At 45.4% G+C, this 19,815-nt stretch overlaps 1 protein-coding gene across 7 annotated transcripts in view; it reads left to right on the plus strand.

Annotated features, from left to right (window-relative positions):
* LOC116844664 (nucleolysin TIAR) overlaps positions 1 to 19,815 on the plus strand; it is a 475,685-nt gene that overhangs the window by 410,423 nt on the left and 45,447 nt on the right. For all 7 annotated transcript variants that reach the window (XM_032816518.1, XM_032816513.1, XM_032816511.1 and 4 more), the window contains 2 exons: positions 1,605 to 1,680; positions 8,315 to 8,417. In XM_032816518.1, coding sequence (XP_032672409.1) covers positions 1,605 to 1,680; positions 8,315 to 8,417 — 179 coding nt within the window. The remainder of the gene's footprint in view (positions 1 to 1,604; positions 1,681 to 8,314; positions 8,418 to 19,815) is intronic.

Raw genomic sequence — 19,815 nt, forward strand, 5'->3', positions numbered from 1 at the left:
GCCTCCTCTCTTTCCCTTATTCATCCTCGCTTTGCATTTTTTCCTTCCCCTTTTTTTTTTTCGTCGCCTATTCTTCGCTTTACACAAGTCCATCCGCGCGTATCACGGCAAACGTTGTTTGCCACACTTTTTAAACATAACACATTAAATTATAAGGAGGAGAGGAGCTCTGCTACGTATTATGCATTTAATAATTCATCTCCGCGAAGCCGTGCTTTTTCAATTTGACGGACGAGCTGGACGGCGAGAGCGAGGAGTATTCCAATTCCAATGATATTTAGTATTTAATGTTCGTTAGAACAGACGTGTATGTCAATGAAACACTGTGAAGCTTCCGTTTCTTTCTCGACTATTCAACTCGTTGACCAGATACAACAAATCCTTCGCTATTCGTATATCCTTTTCTCGAAAATACAATTTAAAAGAGGAAGAAAAGAGAATGAGAAAACGTTTGTTCGATTTTTGAAGAAAACGATGAATATATAATCGCGCAGAGCCTTCTAAAGCAATCGCATAAAACGTGTCTTACCAGGATATGTCCGTCTCTCTCTTTGGAGCGTTATTTGTACCGATTCCACGATCCTCCTTCCTAATTACCCATTGCTCTCTTGCATCCACTTCATCCATCACAAACGAGGAGACAATAAAGGAGGGAAGATCAGATGCTGTCACCTTTGCGCCAGCGATTTTTTCTACGGGCAATTAATTCCGTAGTACGCGGAAAGTGTCATACATCAAAGTTCCACCGTGGTCTACATCAATCACCGCGCACATAGTAGACGGTAGATACCGCGCTACGTAGTCTTTGGAAAATTCCCACTCGCGGTTGAAAAAATCCCAGATAGCCGGGTATAACGAGATGGGGGGAAAGGAGGAGGGAGAGAGAAAGAGAGAGAGAGAGAGAGAGAGAGAGAGAGAGAGACGGGATGGCGTACGCGCAGCGTGGAATTCTATTCGCTCTATCGGTCGAAAGAATATTTCCTCGTCGCCTTGAGCTCTCGCCGAAACGGCTGCAGCTTCCACGTCGCGCGCCCCAGTATTCCTAATTTTGTCCGCCGGGCGCTACTGGAATCTTAATTATGAGGAAGAATTCGTCGAGGTCGGACCGGCAGCCCAGTCCCAATTCGCCCGACAATGTCGCCGGCACTTTTCCAGAGAATATGAGCGTTTCGAAATTCAACTGCGCGTGAAACAAATTGAGGTCCACCCCCGCCCGCAACCCCCTCGACCCCCTTTGCGTCGTAATAATGCGATAACGGCTACACATAAGCGCGGATCCGCACGTCCGTGAAAATACTAAACATTGCCACGCTCACTCACACGTGCGCGCGCTGATGTTCACTATTTCGCGGCAAAAGAGAAATGCAATTTGGATGTATGGAAGAATTATTTCAGCCTTGATATCGAATGACGCAGAGGATTCGTAGAGAGACTACAGAGTGCTCTTAATCGAGCAAGATTTACATCAGACGTACGGAGCGGCGGATTTAATCGCCGCTCGTGACTTTTCCCGATGACTGAATCTTATTCTTCAATCGCGCGCCACCCCCTCGTACACCTGTGCGCTATTCGATCTCACGGGATACGTTGTGTTTCTGTTGCAGAGATTGCAGAGTCGTGAGGGATCCGCAAACCTTAAAGTCCAAAGGATATGGATTCGTCTCGTTCGTCAAAAAGGCGGTAAGCACGCGATACTATCGGCTAACCGATGTGTTTCTCATGTTAGAAAGTAGTAGATTAGCGAAGATTAGGAAGATTAGAGCGTTATACCGTAGCTGAGATATAATGAGCAGATCCCACCACATGAGCCTTAGCTACGGTACTCAAAATTCGTAAGAATATCGATACCCTTAGTTCTACTTCTTGCAGAAGTATAACACGTTAAAAGTAGATGACCAGATGTATACCCTAGTTGTGTAGCCGACAAATTATTCCCACTCTTAGAAATTTCGGATCTCTGTTAGATGCGCCGCCCGTTAGAGACGTGTAACCTTCAAACCGCAAACTTCCCTAGCGCCCCGTCGTCTCTCGCTTCTACAGCATGGAACAGTGTCTCTTTTCGGTAAAGAAAAAAAAAAAGAAACACGTGTAGAAAAACTGTCTCTCTATTTTAAAAGTTTAATAAGATGAGTTCATTATCCGAGCATGTATCAATCGATATATCTTAAGTGGTAAAAATACACTTATGCCAAGTTAACTCGAGAATCTTGCAAGCTTTACAGACTTTACAAGAAAACTTTATGCATCGCGCTCTTTCTTCCCTCTCTGCCCGTCCCCTTCGATGACGTACCCTTCTTATACGAAAATGTAATAGCGCTCGTGAGAGAGAAAATTTCGAGGAACTCCCGAGCTCCGCAGGGGACTGCAGCATGCAAAGCGTCGATTAAAGCAACAACATCCGTAACTCCATATTTAAGAGATTACGGTCAAAAATGAAATGACAAATTATCCGGCTACTCGCGAGCGGCGGAGATAAGGGGCCGAGAGCTCGATCCGTTTTATGTAAATCAGACTTACTGCGGCACAATGGCAAGGTAGATAATTCCCCCACTCCTTCTCCTCGAGCAGCATTTTAATTATCGCATTCAACTCCGATCGTCTCCCGAAAGTCGGAAAAGACGCGAACTACGCCGCGGCGGGACTATACGACTGCGAAATCACGGGGGAGATGGAGGAAGAGAGGAGAGAGATCGTCACTTTCGCAGTATGTCAAACCCGACGTCAATCCTTCCCGGCTGCTGCTGATCAAATAAGGGGCAGGGAGGGTCCGACCGTCACCGGTTTACAACATCATTTTTCGGGAGCTAAATGGAGAGCGGCCGGAGTTTTACTGTGACCCGCCAAAATCCGCGACGTAAATCACAGCGAAGTTAGATGTACGGCTGAGTAAAAGAAGGCTTTCCTCCGTTTATGGCGGGGTTATTCGTCGAGGCGCCTGCCCTGAAGGTAGACTCTCTCTCTCTCTCGTTTCCCCTCTGTTTTAATGTCCTATCGATCTGGACCACCGCCGGCACCTGCCTCACACCCGCGGTATTACTATTGCCGAAGTATAAATTTCCCGAGTGTCTCCGTTAACCTCGAGGAACACGCGAAAATTTCGCCCCTTTCCCTTGCCGCACTGGCCCCCGCCCAACCCACCCTCTCGCGCGCGCATCCACCCTCTGGCGCGACCAGTCCCGCCAACCACACTATATCCTTCGACCGCCGGATACACGTACCTAAATCGCGAGCTCTGATCGCCCAGCATCCAACATCCTGGTTCTTTTAAGACGTACGTGGAAATACGAATTCTCGGGATTCTCGTTTTTCTTCGGGGACAGACTCGAGTGCCGCATTTAATGAATATCTAGCTTCATAATATCCTACCGTCGCGCTCGCGTTTCCTCCCCCATACGTTTCATATGTCCGCGCAGTACGCTCGTCCAAGCGCGGATGACGTGTCACTTTTCTCGACGCGGCTTCGTGAGCGCACCGAGAGAGATCCTCTTTCCTGAATCTCTCTTAATAGACCAACATCCGCGGTTTTTTCGTTTCGCGAGTTTCTCGCGTGACACGAGCGTTGCCTGCGGCTCAGGCGGCGACGAATCGCGGCTTATGATGTCTGATCAAACTCTCTGTGTCGAAAACCCACGGCCCGAGATACGAGGAGATACGTCGCGAAAGAACAACAACACAAAGAGAACGATGCCAGAACAAGGGGAAAAAATTCCGCGGAAACGACTGCGAAGTTGGTAGAGCCAACGTTAAGGCTGCGAGTCGTAATCGATGGAAATGGAACGCGCACTAAATATTAGTGTTTGCCAAACGGATACTTTTTCTTGAATATTCCTCGCGAGAGCAAATGCCTTTCTCTCTCTTTCTCTCTTCCTCCCTCTCCTCGACTATAAAATTTATATCTTTATCACGTTATTCCCTTCGATTCTTATGAAAGTCTTATTGAATTCTTTTTTAACGGCTAGAATTTCATTAAAGTTTCCATCAGAATGCATCGATTTCGCTCAGACCGGCTTATCGGACGAGGCGTTTTGCAGCGACGTTCTTCTACTCCCGCGCGTAACGTTATTTCGAAAAGCGCTTTGTGTGCGTGTGCTGTGTGTGCGCGCGCTACTACTTTATTTTTTTTTTACTCGCGGTATATGGCACAATGTCGATATCTATTCTAGCGCGGGGACGGATCCCTCGTGTAGTCTAAGCTCTGCCCCTGTTAGCAATTGTTGGTCAGTGTATATTCGCGCATACTCGCTATGTAAGTGCTCCGAGCCGCTCTAGTTACTGTCAACTTTTGTTGTTTTACCATTTGATCGATAAATCGCGCGGTGTTATGACTCACGACCTTAAGCACACAAAAGCGCACTTGCAACCGCATAGATTTGTATACTCGCACTGAGCAAACAAAGACGTTCAGGAGCGTCATTTTTGCTATTTACGGCGCATCAGTGTGCTGCAGCGCCTTCGCGGTATACGCACCGCCGTTATTTTATTTACGGCTCCAGTCCAAATATCAGATGCATAACGGCCACGTTGACACGTTATTGAATATACAACAACCGTGTAAATAAATACTCAGTATTTTCTGACAAAACAGGAATACGCTATAGCGAGCCGCGGAGAATTTTTGAAACAACAGATCATATTTTTACTTGGTCATGAAATCATAAAGTTTTCATTGAAAATGGTGAAACGCCACATAAGATCTGTATGCCGCGCTGACAGACGAAATAAATGACCCTGGGAAGTGCGTCGTCGGAACATCGATTAGAATAACCTCTCTGTCTCACTCTCCCCCGTCGTCGTTGCGAAATCAAATTTCGCGGTCGCGGATATATAAACGTGTGTGTACTTATGTCGCTTCATTGACACGCTCTGTGAAGCGTCTGCGACTGTGAATCAGCCTTCCAAGGACGCAATTGGAGAGGAGCGGTGAAACTGAACGTCAATTAAGCTAAAGAAGTTCTCGGTCAGCGATTGCTCGCGCGCGATCGGGCTCGGTGCAGTCCGACGGGAGGGATGTTTCGTTAAGGCCACGTAATCCGACGGCGCGTAGCGCCGTATCGGAGCATGACTTAATAATGCGTGTAAAACAGCTGGGTGTCGGTGCGCGGTGCTCCCGTCTATCTATAGCATCGCCGACCGCGGAAGAAATTCGATTTGATGGGTGCTTGGACAGCTCGAACCGCCGCCGCCGACCGACCGACCGACCGGCCGGCCGGCTGGTTGGTCGGCCGTTCGTTCGGTCGGTCGGTCGGTCGGTCGGTCGGTCGGTTGGCGGTGGTACTTCTGGTATCACGTAAACACCCTGGTCACGCCGGACGGAAGGGGCCAAGCGGCGGTAGTTTTCAGGGGTTGTGGGTCGAAGAGGCGTTGGGATATCGACCGAAGTTTAGAATCAGCTTAGAGCGGGGCATTCGGTCGCCCCGGCGCTCTATCTAGGCTAACCGCGCGAACGCGCGGCGTCATATCGGGAATGGAAATTCGAATCGGAAATACTTTATCTGGGGAAACGCGGAGTGGCCGTTGGAGAGGATGAAGACCGCGCACGCGGAGAGTCCTCGGCTGGAGCCCGCGTCGTGGAAGGAAGTAACGGCTGGAGATGAGGCGAAGGCGAAGCCGAGGACTCCCCCAAATGGCGCAAATGGCTGAGGGTGGAGAGAGAGAGAGAGAGAGAGAGAGAGAGAGAGAGAGGGAGAGAGAAGAAAGAGAGAGAGAAAGTGGACGCGGCAGTGGGTAGACTACCGCTGTGGAAGCTGGAAAGGCACGGAGGGGAAGATCGCGTGAGTTTAGAGGGAGAGAACGAGGCATATCTTCTCTCCCCTACCTGCCTCTCTCTCTCTCTCTCTCTCTCTCTTTCTGTGCCTCTCACTACCTGCAAACCCGGAGAGCTTTCCGAACACAGTAAACTTTTTCGGGAAATTCCTCGCGTCGGGAACATCTTCGGTTCTCTCTCCTACCCTATCCTCTTCTCTCCTCTCATCTCCTCTCTCAGTCGTCCATCGAATCTGCCGTCCGAACGCCACCCTCGCCGATGCATACCGCGAACGCGCATGTGTACGATGTAGCCCGATGACGTGTGTCATATCGTGTATATTTCCTTGGCGCGAGCATCGCGCGCTGCGAATATCCACCCTGGCGTTTTCCACCCTTTTCGCGTTGCAAGCCTCTCTCGCGGTCGATGGCGAGGTTTCGCCTTATTTTTTATACAGATCGCCTAATGGATCCAGGCGCGCGCGCGTAAGCACGTATGCATACACGCGAATTAAATGCCAACTACGGCATCTGTTTTGTTAGAGCGTCCTATAGAACGAACAGTCGCCCCGTCGTCGCCACGGCGGCGGCGTTAGCCTCTCCTCTTCGGCGATTCTCTGTTTCCCTTCGGCCAAGAGGGAGAGAGCGCGACGTCGCGATGGAAAATGTCTCGGATCGCCGGGAGCGGTTCGCGAAAATCCGGGGGAATCAGGAGTGCAGTCGATCGAATAAAATTTCAAAACGTATATTAAGTTGACCTGGATCGAGGGCCACGGTGCTGACGGGATACCGACGGCTGAATCAACAATAAGTCGCGGATAATATTGACGTCAACATACCTGTTGGTTTTATCCGCGGTTTTGCGTGTGAATGCGTCGCGTCATCCCCCGTCTCTGCTATCCCCCTTTCCTCCGCCGTGTCGCGCGGATACTGTTGCCAGTTCTTACGGCGCCCCGCGATTGTTGTTGCAGACATTGCGAGAGAGACAATAAGGGAGAGCTTTCGCGCGCTATTTTCATTGGCCTCCCCCTGCGCGCGCGCGCGCAAAGCCCTCGTGGAGCGCATTCCGTAATACGTAAATACAGTCCTATTATGTCCGATAATTTTCGCCATTATTATTTGTTCGGCCGCGCGCCAACGAGTTTCACAACATCCTCAGTCACCCATTTTCGTCCACACGCTTTGCCCCGTGCCGCGAATTTTTCCACGTGTATTCCGACACGCGCTTGCCAAGTGGAGCGGAACGTTATAATGTAAGACTTTCGCAAATGCCAACCTCAGCCGTGTATACGCATCCGATAGAGAGAGCGGCGTATAAAATTGCGGAATAAAATAACCTCGTCGCTCCGATGTGTATAAAAAAACAGAGATTTTGTATTTTTATTCCAAATGTGTCTGCTGCAAAAATCCACGACTACTTTGGTCGTCTAAAGGCTAAAGAATTAATGAACGGTGCGATAACACATAAAACGCCGAATTTAATGTATTGCACGGCTCAAGCTGCTGGATAAATACATTTTCCGCTGTAAAACCGAAAAGCCGCGCTGCGAGATTGGAGAGCGCAATATTGAAGAAAAATAGTGTGGAATGTATATTAAATATCGTTAGCGAGTGAATATTAACGAGAAGGTATCCGAAGGGTTCCGGCGAAAATTAGTATTGAAATATATGCAAGTCTACACCTAAGGCTCGTATTAATAGTCGCGTTACTTGAAACTTTTCTCACGTGAGATACTCGAATTGGAATTTAGACCTGTATTATTAGTCATTACTTCAAACTTATGTCAAGTGAGATACTCGGATCTGAGTTGAGGATTAAATAGGAGTTTTTGCAGTGGAATCGCAATTATAAATATAAAGTCACGTATATCATAGTTCAACAGAAAAATTTAGATCAAACTCTAAATAAAAATATCTCATGAGACAAGTTTCAAGTGGCAACTATTGATACAGGTTTTGGACCTGTATTAATAGTCATTATTTGAAACTTGTTTTAAATGAAATATTCAGATTTCAATATTTCAATATTATCAGAATTAGATGAGAGTTTTTCAGTTGAATCGTGCGACAGATATAAATGAAAATCACATTTATCATAATTCAACTGAAGAACTTGGATCTGAATAAAGACCTGAGTATCTCATTTGAGAGTTTCAAATAACGTCTATTAATCCGGACATTAGAGTTAGATTTATAGTTTGAATCATACATCATACGTAATGTTATATTTGTAATTGTGATTTAACAGAAAAATTCACATCCAACTGCTCATCCAAGGCTCATACTAATAGTTATTACTTGGAACTCGTTTCAGGTGAGATACTTGGATTTGAAAAAATTTCGAGTTCCTTAGTCAGAATCACAATTACAGATATCATAATTCACACATATCATAATTCCATTGAGAAGCTTGGATCTCATAACTTTGAATAAAGATCTAAGTACCTCACTCGAGACAGGTTTCAAGCAACGATTATCAACGACAAGCCCGAGTAATCGGTACGCGAGCGCGTTATATCTCGAGTTTATGGTAGAAAATTTTGATTTTCCCCTTGCTGTTGCCTTTTTATAGGAAGCAGAGAGTGCCATCGGTACCATGAACGGCCAATGGCTCGGCGGCAGAAGTATCCGGACGAATTGGGCCACTCGCAAACCACCCGCACCTAAGTCCGAAGGTGAGTCCGCTTTCCATGACCGAGCGTTTCGTTGCATACACGTGTAGCACAGTGCATGATTACTATCGTGACAAATGGTTTTCTTAGTATACGGCGAGTGAAAGTATTCAATTGTCGGCGCGAACGAGCACGCGCGAGTGTGTAAATCAACGGGCGTTACGTGTTACGCGACCTTCCACCTAAAAACGGCGTCCCCATCGGGTTTCTTATTTTATCGCCTTACTCTCTCGCTGAGACTTCGCAACGGTTAGAAGGTGAGAGAGATACGATGTAAAAATATACACACTTCTTCGTGTGCGAGGGAACGGATATTACCGCGACCGGGGCCGCGAGAAGGAATGCGACTTTGCGACAATTTCAGGCGCTTTTTATCGAGGGAAAGGAAAGGTAAGGAGCGAGTAAGGAAGGTATACATGAGAGTTAAATGTGAGTTTCATCGGACGGCAGGCGCCGTGGGTAGCTTCGATGGGTCTGGCGACCGCAAAAATCGAGTCTGGTGAACGGTGCGATTTCGAGGGAGAAAATCAAAGGGTCGATACATATTTCCGAGCGCTCCGTCAAAAGCGTTATATTTACGTCCACGGCGTGGCCCGTCATGAATACCAAACTGGCGGCGCTAAATTAAATATCGCGTTCGTCGGTCGCGAATGCGGAAATTTCGCCGACGCAACCGGAATTCGATTAGGTCGGCGAAATTCTACCGCGCACAAATGGATGCGCACGGTCGCGTTATTCTGTGGAGTTCGAAAGGTCCGCCTCTTGTGCAACACTCGGTGAGTCGTTCGCACAGAAAGCTTTCACTGCGCCATTCAGGAAAGCTCGAAACGGCTTTACCACGAGCGGTTACTCTGCAAAGCGGGCTCTACAAAGGCAGCACTAGCTGTTGGAGTGTTTGTTAATCGATACCTTGAGATGGACTCAAGAGCCTTTTTTCAATGGACTGAGGCGGAGGAAGGAAGAAGTTCTACTCGCGTCGGACTATCATGTTCCCAGAGTACTGAGATTGATTTCAAAGCCCGGCGAGCGACAGTATGGACTCTGTGAAAATTTCCCGTTGCGCGCGAGACAGGGATCAACAAATATTTTCTTCTCTTTCTCTTCTAAAATGCGTTTACTGGCGATAAGTCGTAAATAGTACTCTCTACCCCCCCCCCCCTGCCGTCGAGAATGCGCCGTAACAAAACGACCGAATACAAATCCGACCGGAAAAGAAATCGCGATCGTCCAGACTGTCGGTAGACGTTGCTTACGCGAACAAGGAATACCGAAACTTGAAGAATTATAAACAAATTTATAAAAATTAATTGAATTGATTCTAATTGACTCTTTGATCACAAGTATTTAATCACAAGTGGAGAACAAAAGGACGTATGAGAGTCTACGCACGGGTTTTGTAGCGCAATCAAAAAATATCCTATTAAAATTATCATCGAATAAAGAGATAATTTTATATTTATGGAAATAGCTGCTTAAATAGTCCACATAGGACGTTTCGCTCCTACTCGGATCTTTTCATGGTGTGAAAGCAAAGTCAAACGATAATTTCAATTGATTATTTTTTGACGACACTGCAAAATCCATGTACAAGCTGTCATGTGCTCTTTTATTCTTCATCTGTGATCGAAAATTTACAATTTTCTTACATTTAGACAAAAATATATGGTAGTAGTAAACTATATAGGTAATAACTATACGAGTTTTCTATGTGGAATCAATGTATGTAGTTTAGTAATTAATCTATTTTGTAGTTATTGCAATTAAAGCTGGATGCTTGCGAGTACTATAAGTATATTGTTCTTTAATACTCTATATAATTCTCCTAATCATTCAGCTTTAGTTGCAACAACTAAAAAATAATTTATTAATAATTTACTAATAAATAATTTATTAATAATTTATTAATAAATAATTTACATTGATTCTCATACAAAACTTTTATAGCTGTATGGCATATATATAGTCACCACTACCACGTATTTTTCTCTAAATGTACACCGAGAAAAAAAATATTTGTATAATCACATGGAGAAATAATTACTATAAATTATGGTCAAGAAAAAACCACATCTTCTTATTAAATTCTACTATAATATTAGTGATAACCTTATATGCATGTTACTACTACCACTCTTGTGTCGAAATAACCAAAAAAATATGGTTGGAGTAAAAAATAACTATATTTTTAGTCAGATAAACCATTTTTCCTCTCAATGTACTATAACAGAATTAAAAACTGTGTGGTAAGTTTAGCCCGAGCATAAAGTATTCAAATTGCTAAAGAGACAAGTTCTCCCTTTATCCATTTCTGCTTATACGGCATCATCAGTGGGCAATCAATAAATTGAAAACGTTCTCCTTCGCGATAGTAATTACTTGTATAATTAGGATGGTTTGAGACAACGGCAGGATGAAAGCCTCGGCTCAGTAGGGATAGTAAGAATCCAATTGAAGTTATGAACTAAACGCATAATGAGCTTGGAGGTAGCACTCCGAGGCCCCAAGTAAGTATTATTATATTATCATAAGCGGCTCTTCGTCGCCGAGTCGAGGACTCCATCGTCCATCCTCGCGGAGTCACCACCCCCGACCCCTCAGCTAACTAATTTCATTCCGCAAGTCTTTAATTAGTATTCGTCGCGGGGCGTCCAAACTTTTTCACTAGGCGAGGGCTTGCAAACTCGACCTACCCGGATTGTTCACCCGTATTTGCATAGGCCAAATTCGTAGAAAGTACTTTCTTGTTGGCCACCTTTACGCGGTTAATATTCCTCGACGGACGTACCCTAAATTTCTCATAAGAGAAAATAATGGTCCCGAAGAAGTTCCCGCTGCGCCCCGCTCCCTTTCCTTTTTTCCCCGTCCCCCTCTCTCTTTTCTCTCGCTGTAAACATCCGACGCGGACCTGACAGTCGCCGAGGGCTTACCATACTTGCCGCGATTAGAAACGCGCGATCGCGTGGATTACTTTAATTTATAACGTTCATTCTGCGAACTTTGTCACCTGAATCTACATATATATTTGGAGTTTCGCGCACTAAAGCGCCGCTGCGTCACGCTCGGTTCACCCCGTTCTGTTCGTCTTACTTCTTCCAACCATCGCCCAACCACCCCCTTCTTCTTGACGTAATCTAAAAATTCATTTTCATTTTATTTCGACTCTGAGATCGACCTCCGCGATTTCGAAATTCGCGCGTCTGGTTTCCCCTAATTAAGTTGGTCTGGAATACGAAAGAGAGCGTTATAAATAACTACGCTAAAACTATACCCGCGCATACGAAAGATGTCTGTGGTTTATTGAGCGTGTGATAAAAGCATCCGAGATTCGATCCATCTTGCGCTACATATATATTTTCATTTCGTTTCTCTCTCGCGACAGGCACCGCGCGTCGTTCAGTCGCGCGAGATTATTATTTGCCCCGGTACGTATTTCATTCTCAAATTAAATAGAATCATAAATTTAATTAGCAGAGACGATTCGGATCACGGAAAATTCGGATCTTCTCTAAGCTCGATCTTATCTCCGATCTGATTTCTGCAGCCGCCAAGTATTTAAAAAGCCTTTAATGCAAATGTATTATTTAGACGGAATATTAAAGCGATTATCTGTTGAAATATCTTTCATTAGCTCGTCAAGTTCTATTCGTATATTTCAGATATGTTTAACCGAAATTTGTTTTATTATACTATCTTTTTATCGACGGCCCCGATTAAACGTGAATTCACTCTCAAGCACGTCACATTCGCATAGAAGTACACAAAATCCTGTTGGCGATCTCTCGCGAGCCCTAACAAAACTCTCGAGCTTCAAGTGGACGACTTGGCACGCTCCAAGCGAATTCTTGCATTATATCGATGGCCAATCGTGTTCGGCCAACATAGGTACGTGTACATAGGGAACGCTCACGACATCGATTTGCGCGCTTCAAAGTCGCAGTCTCGCATAATATCACGTACCCACTCCGTGGCACGTCGAGCGCTAACTTTTTGTAACTGCTTTACAAGAGTTCGCAACACGCAAAGCGGCATAACTCCCCTAACGTATAACCGATTATAAGAGAGACATTTGTAAGCCTCCAAACTGAATAATTCGCAGACAAATTTGTAGCGCCTCGAAAGGGCACAATGAATTAAATGAAAAAGGAGAGATTTTTGCATCCCATTGTGTCATGTAAGCGCGCACGCGCGTTACCGCGCAATGTAACTTTACTACTCGTCAGAAATCAATGCGATTTATGTCTAATCGTGCACTAATTAAAATCTTCTTTGTGAGCTTTTTGTTTTAAGCTCACTATACTGCGACGTCCAGCTATCCGCTGAAACGTGGACTTCGTCACTTTGCATCCTTCCAGCATCCAGCATCCAGCTCGTCCTTCATCGGTTGCACATTTCCTTGTTTACCTACACTCGCGGTGCGATAATTTTCAAGGCATCAAGATATCAAGAAAATGTACTCATTGATCTTCGAAAATATCTGCAAACATTCGCGAACTAAAATCACCGCGCTTCCGACAAGGTCGCAAGAAAAAAAGAAAACATCCTGCCTCGCGAGTTATTGTTTTTGCCAAGAAAAAAAAACGCACTTTTCGTTTCGAGAGAATTCTGATGTGATTTGTATCAAAAGTAAACAATTTAAAAGTAAACAAACGTACGTAAATGGAACTTTGCAATAATCTCGATTGAAGTTACATTATCATTTTCGTCGCGTATGAAAAGTTTGGACAGTTGACCGCGGAAATTGAAGTCACATTAAGCGTAAAATTTACGAACGCAAATATGAATAATCGCGAATTTTATATTATGGTAGCACAATTTTGTTGCGCATTTTGTACTGCTCGAAACATTAGGAAATCATATTACAATTCTGTCGTGCGATTTTGTATTTTTAATTAAATATAATAGAGAAGCCAAAATATTCGTTTAAATATGTTTTCTAAGAGCATCAAAAGTAAAATATTTAAAATCTATTGTATCTACTGTACCATATATTTAATTTTTAAAAAATAATCTTTAGATTATTTCGAGCAGTGTAACTCATTGAATACCATATATACATGCCAAAATCTACAATTTAAATAAATCGCATTGATCGGACGAGTTTCTACAGAATATACCACCATAAATTTTTATATCACAACTCACCGATATAACAGGAACTCAGAGTCAGCCACATTCCTCTATCGATCTATAATAAAAGAAATTTGAATTAAATGTGAGAACTAATGGCTTAACGAAAACGATGTGTTTACAAAGATGTGTTTAAAAGATATATACTTGTATATATTAACACGATATCGATAGAAATCCGATTAAATATTACAAGAGATGATGGAACATGAAGGAACAAGTAGGTGATGTGCAAAAGTCTCAAACAAATATTATCTTCGGAAGAGGCAGTTTACTCTATAAATTGCAAACCATAGTCCCGAGAGAGAGAGATAGTCATCCCCATTGATAGTAAACTATGGTCGTCCGTCAATTAGTGACGAACATATTTCGTAACAAAGAAATAACAATCAATTTTTTAAAAATATTTCGGACCCTTTAGATAATTTTTGTTCAAACTTTACAAAAACGATGATACACACACTGAGAAAGATCTTCCGGTTATCAGAAGAAAAGCATGTTTACTATTTGATGATCGTTATGGAAATAGACAAATCATTTCTCATCGTCTTGACAAACATACATGCCTGAGATACAAATCTCACTTATTCTCGTCTATTTAGATTAGGTTTGTCATGTCTCCATTATAGAAGTGACAGTTGGAGCAGCAAATTGAAAGCAACAAATCACATTTGTTTCTACTATGGAATTCTTTGCTATCTTAACGAGCCATTTGTTGCGGATACTGGTATTTTGTTAAATTAGCGAAACTTTTTTTCTCAGTGCACATTCGTGCATCAAACCAGACGTAAAAAGAAATGTCAGTTCGTGCAACTGAATGGAGACGAGGCGAAAAACTCGCTGACGAGAAATAATATCTCTGTTACTGTGACCGAAAACATTTCATCTGAACATTCAGCTGCATTAAAACTCGGTTGAGATACCTGAAAGCAATTGGCTGAGTAGAAACCTCCCACAGGAATCTTTCGGTTGCTACAACCGAGTTTTTCATCTGGTTTACAGATAACAGAAAATTTAATTACACTAACGGAATTGTGTTTTTTTCCGCGTGCACAATATAGCCTGTATAGTTTTATACCTGGACATTCTCCATTGATCCTTCAGATTCGACGGAATTTGCGGGAACAGCGCAGAACCAAAATTTCGGCTTGGTTTCGTGCGTCACATTTTGCGGCGCGAATCGATGTACAACTTATCGCAATGCCGTTGCATATAAAAGACGCGCGATGCGTGAACTCGTCCACTTGCGATAAAATATGATATCAAAAGCTTAGACGGCTAAGTAAGTTGGAGCGAGACGATAAAGGAAAAACAACGCTGGAGGAAAATAAAATCGAGAGGCACCGCGAGCGAGCGAGCGAGCGAGAGAGCGAGAGAGAGCGAGAGAGAGCGAGAGAGAGAGAGAGAGAGAATCCGGGACTACAACACGGACTTGCGCACACGGCCGCACGGTAAAACGCATTCAAAGAAAAACAGGAGAGGTCCCGGAGTGCAAGTTTATCGGCTGGCGTTTTACTCGGCTGAATTACACGGCGGGAGTTTATACGGCCCCGGACTTTTCTGCCCCTCACTTCTGTATCTTTTCAACAACATCCCGTGCGGTTACACCAACCCTCATCTGCAAATCCAAAACGCGGTGCACCATAACCGCCGTACCACCAAGGCTTATCTGCATACCCCGGTAAAACGGGAAGATGTTGCGGCGACTGCACCGAGGGGCTCAGAGTTATACATACTTGAACAAATATCGACGAACTGGCCATCGCGCGAATAAATAAACAGCGAAGGGGGGAGAGTTGGTTTGTATCGCGCGGGTCACATACGGGGACGAAAACCCTCGCGTTCCCCCGTGGTGTTTGCGCCCTTCTACATGAGCGAGAAACGAGGCCCCGAAATGGTGGGATCTAACGCGAGAGAGTAATATCAAATCTTGGTCATAATATCGCACAAGGAAGAGAAAAACGGAAAGGAAGTTCGGGGGAACAGTTGGGTCGTGCCAGCATTTAATTTGACTGAGCCCCGAAGTTACCCGGCAACTGGGCCAATATTTTATAGCCGTGGCAATTAGATAATTTTGCGGTCAGGCAAAAATATGATTGCTGGCGTGTGAAAGGACAAACTTGGGCGCAGGTTAATGTCGAAAGTTTGTATCGCCGCCGACCGTCGTCGGATCGCACGTAGTCGAACCGGGACTTGTGCGAGGCCACCAAACGGGACGATGACGTACACATATTATCCGGAGGACACGATATATGTATATATATATATATATATATATATATATATATCACGATAAATGCGGCATTTATCGCCGGCACGGCTGAGTTTTACGATTCCCGTGACGTAACGCCTCTCTCTTTCTCTCTCTCTTTCCCGTTCAGTGTAGGCGCGATTAAAATGTATTTCCCTCGTTTTTCAAGGAAAACAATATCCACCATCGCAGTGGCGTTTTTATTTTGCAAAGGCACCCCCGTCATTTGCCGCGCGGCAAAATGTAGATAATTAAAAAATGGGACGTGTATACACTAGCGCATTGAAATTTCGCGAACCGATGCGAAATTCTCGTATTTCATAAAAATGGCCGCGTAGCACGCGTACGCCGGCGCATTTTATTACTAGAGTCTCAGTGTATAAGCCAAACATGAAATGTATATTAATGCTCCTAGCCATTCTATATGATTACTACATGTCCTCGTTATTAAATAACGAAAATGCACGCGGCGTGTATAAAGTTTCCGTGAGCTAAACGGCTTATATATTTCAATAATGTACATTAAAGGATGTATGTGTGTGTGTGTGTGTGTGTGTATACGCTGTGCATTGTAATATAATATGCGTAACAACGGAGAAATCAGCAGAATAAAGCGTTCCGGCTGAAGTTCGTCCAAGTATGACCCGCGCATCGTCATAATGCGTAATGCGAAAAAATTCGCACACGGGCCGCCACGTCAAAGATCGTTCTCGGATATATATATATATATATATATATATATATATATACACACACACACACACACACACACACACACACACACACACACACCCATATGTATCTCTCTGATCTCAAATAAGAGGCAATTACACATTAATGCACAACGCATGTAAACTCTGGACAGAAATTACAGGTACAACTCCCGTTGGCGCATGCAATCGCCGATTCGAAACAATAGAACGACGTCGCGGTAATTTCTGCGGCGCTATCACTCGTACGATCTCGCTATTGTACTTACGCATGTTCGCATCAGATTTTACAGGTCGGTGTTTGAACGTACACACTGCGTGTTATTTTTAAATGCATAAACGTGTAAAAATGCTCGAAGCTCTTTTTGCACGTTCCTTGCGATTTTGGATCACGTCGTTTAATATACATGCAAGTTATAATTTAATACGTTTAAACGTGTTAAATGACGTGACTCGAGACGACAAGAAAGGTATGCAAAAAGATATCTAGCCTGAATAATACACCTGGATTTGCAGTGCGCTGTAAATCCAAGTGTGTTATTTTTAGACGCGCAAACGTGTAATTCGGCTGAAGCTCTTTTTACACGTTCCTTACCGTTTTGAGTCACGTTATTTGACACGTCTGAAACGTGCGAATTATAATTTCATACGTTTTTAAACGCGACGCTGAATGACGTGACTCAAAACGGTAAGAAACGTGTATAAAAAGGGGTTCAGCCAAAATAACACACTCGGCTTTGCAGCGTGCCCGCATAATGAGCATGCGAACGAAGGTACGAAAGGAGATGGAATTCTAATAACCCGCCAGTGTACGTCCGGGTACCCTCGAGTTCGTCTCAACGATCAGATTTTACAAATGTTCGTCATTAACGCTCGGAATTTCCGTCCTTGTGTGCGTGCGTGTGTGAAACAGCGGTGGAAATGATACTCGTTCTCGTTTAGACCAGACATTTCATATAGGCAGAGAGGCAAGCCGCGGCCAGTGAAATGGAGATCCGCATAATTACCGTGCGCGTCGATATTGTATTACGGCCGTGTAAATAGGCGTCTAATATTCGCGTCTCGTTATGTTTACTAAGCCGTTGCGACAAAGCGACGATCGAGCAAGGGGATCACTACGGCATGAATCGTTCCTGGGGTATGCTTTCTCTCTCTCTCTCTCTCTCTCTCTCTCTCTCTCTCTCTCTGTCTCTCCTTTTCTCTCTTTCTCGGGGTGCGTCTTTCTCCCCTTTTTCCGCGCGATAACGCGTCTCGTCGCAACACCGTACGCAATCTTAATGCGTCGGAAAGCTAGTCCATCAGGGGTGACGGGTGGTCGACGTGCGGGCATTGAATAAGCAGCGCGCAGTCCGTTTGCGTGGGTTAAGTGTCGGGCCGTGTTGGCAACACACGGCACGCTTCTCGGCACTAAAGTGCGCAAGTGTGCTCGTGCCAGATAGGGGGAGTCTCGCGATGCATTCTCGGCTGCAACGCGGTGCGGAGCAGCAACGTACGTGTGCGGCCTGTGCGTGCCGCCGGTCGATCCGGACTGTCTACTTGCAGGTAGTCGCGTCCCCGTTAGTTAAAGCGGTCACGACGACGACGACGAGAAGTCGACCGGCCCCCTTTAAATTCACCCTTCATCTATCGCTCGCCTTACAACCTTAAGCACAGAGGGAGAGAGAAAGAGAGAGAGAGTGAGAGAGAGAGAGAGAGAGAGAGGGCCTCTTATCGCGCCGCGAACCTTAACGCGTTGCCGCTCGTCGAGCTTCTATTACGGGGGCTGTTGTCGACGCTTTCCTCACGATCGAGGGGAGCCTAGTTTAGACGGAAATCTCCAACGAGTCGCGCCAGTACTCGTGAGTGCTCGACTCTGGCTCCTGTATTAAATTACACGGTGAACTTAAACTCTCACACACGGCGAGCGAGGGTCGAGCCTCGTCGGACAGTCGAGTACGTGTGGCTTTTGGTTACAAAACAGGGTGAGATCGCGTCGCGTGCATTCCGTGACCACCCTCTTGTCTCGTTGTTGGTCAGCCGGCTGATGGAAAGCTGTCGCGAGACGATCGCTTTGCGCAAATTTGTCTCTCTCCCTTCCCCTCCGCTCCTTCCTCCCGTTTTCCCTCTACCTCCGTTTCCATTTGATCTGACCGCATAACGATCGAGCGAAAATTGAACGACTCCTTTTTAGCTGTCAGACACAAAGCGACAGATCTCGGCAGCGGAACTTTTTATCAATCATTGCAGGTAAACGTCCTGATAAACGTGCGCTGATACACGACTGATATTCTATTGGTCGCAGCTCTTTGTCAAAGTGTCACGGTTTGATGAAGCCGTGCGAATTGGCAAAGGCCAATTCGATTAAAGGCGCGCGGCCGTTCGCGATCTTGTCCGCGATCTGCCCGCGGCCCCGTCCCATATGATTTACGTTCGCGTCAGCCGACGCGAAACGATCGGTGGCGCGCGCCACGCTGAATCGTTAGCCGCCGATAATTACTTTTATAGCTCAAGGGATGCGACAAGTACTTCTCTCTTGCCGTCCCTACGGCGATGCCGTCATGTTAAGTGTATGTCGCTGTACACGCTGTGTACGTTTACACGCATGTATGCGCAACACTACATAGACCGGATGAAACATCAACAGACGAAACTACCAACCAACAACCACCCCGGTGCACTTTCTACAACCCGCTCTAGCCGTTGTTCTCCCCCTCCTCCACCTCCTCCTCTTTATATTCCTCCGCCACCCTCTCTCTCTCTCTCTCTCTCATCTCCTCGTTCACGCTCTTCTCTTGTATATCCTTTCCTCCTGTATTTTCCGACCAGCCATCCTCGCTTTAGGCTGTGAGTAGAGGGTTTCTGCTTGTTGCATCGATGGCTGGCCGGTCAGTTGTTCCCGACGAGAGTTTTTGATTGGCTGCCCGTATCACAACAGCCCGCGGCTGGGCGTACATCGAGGCAGCGTGAATAGTAAATTGGTTGGAATTGCCGCGGAACGGGAAGTTCATATCCCTTAGGAAACGAGCTACGGGACGTGTGTATCCCGTTTCAAAGCATTATCGCACTCTTCGGGATCGACCGCGCGAAGCGAAAACGTGCGAGCGCATGCGGCCAACGAACGCATGCACCCTTCTCCTGCAGTAGGAGGAGGAGGAGGAGGAGGAGGAGGAGAGCGAAGGGTCAAGCCAATCGGCTTTTGATATCGAACTGGTAACGTGATTAGTATCATGCCGTTCGGGATTATCCATCAAACTTCGTAACGCAATTTGCGAAGTCCGAAGACCTTGACACAGCCGTAACGTGATGAGAGCGGATCTTATCGTATTTCATGAGC

The sequence above is a fragment of the Odontomachus brunneus genome, unplaced genomic scaffold, assembly GCF_010583005.1.
Source record: "Odontomachus brunneus isolate Ranch 3 - 2012 unplaced genomic scaffold, Obru_v1 Obru_scaffold_044, whole genome shotgun sequence".
Lineage (NCBI taxonomy): Eukaryota > Metazoa > Arthropoda > Insecta > Hymenoptera > Formicidae > Odontomachus > Odontomachus brunneus.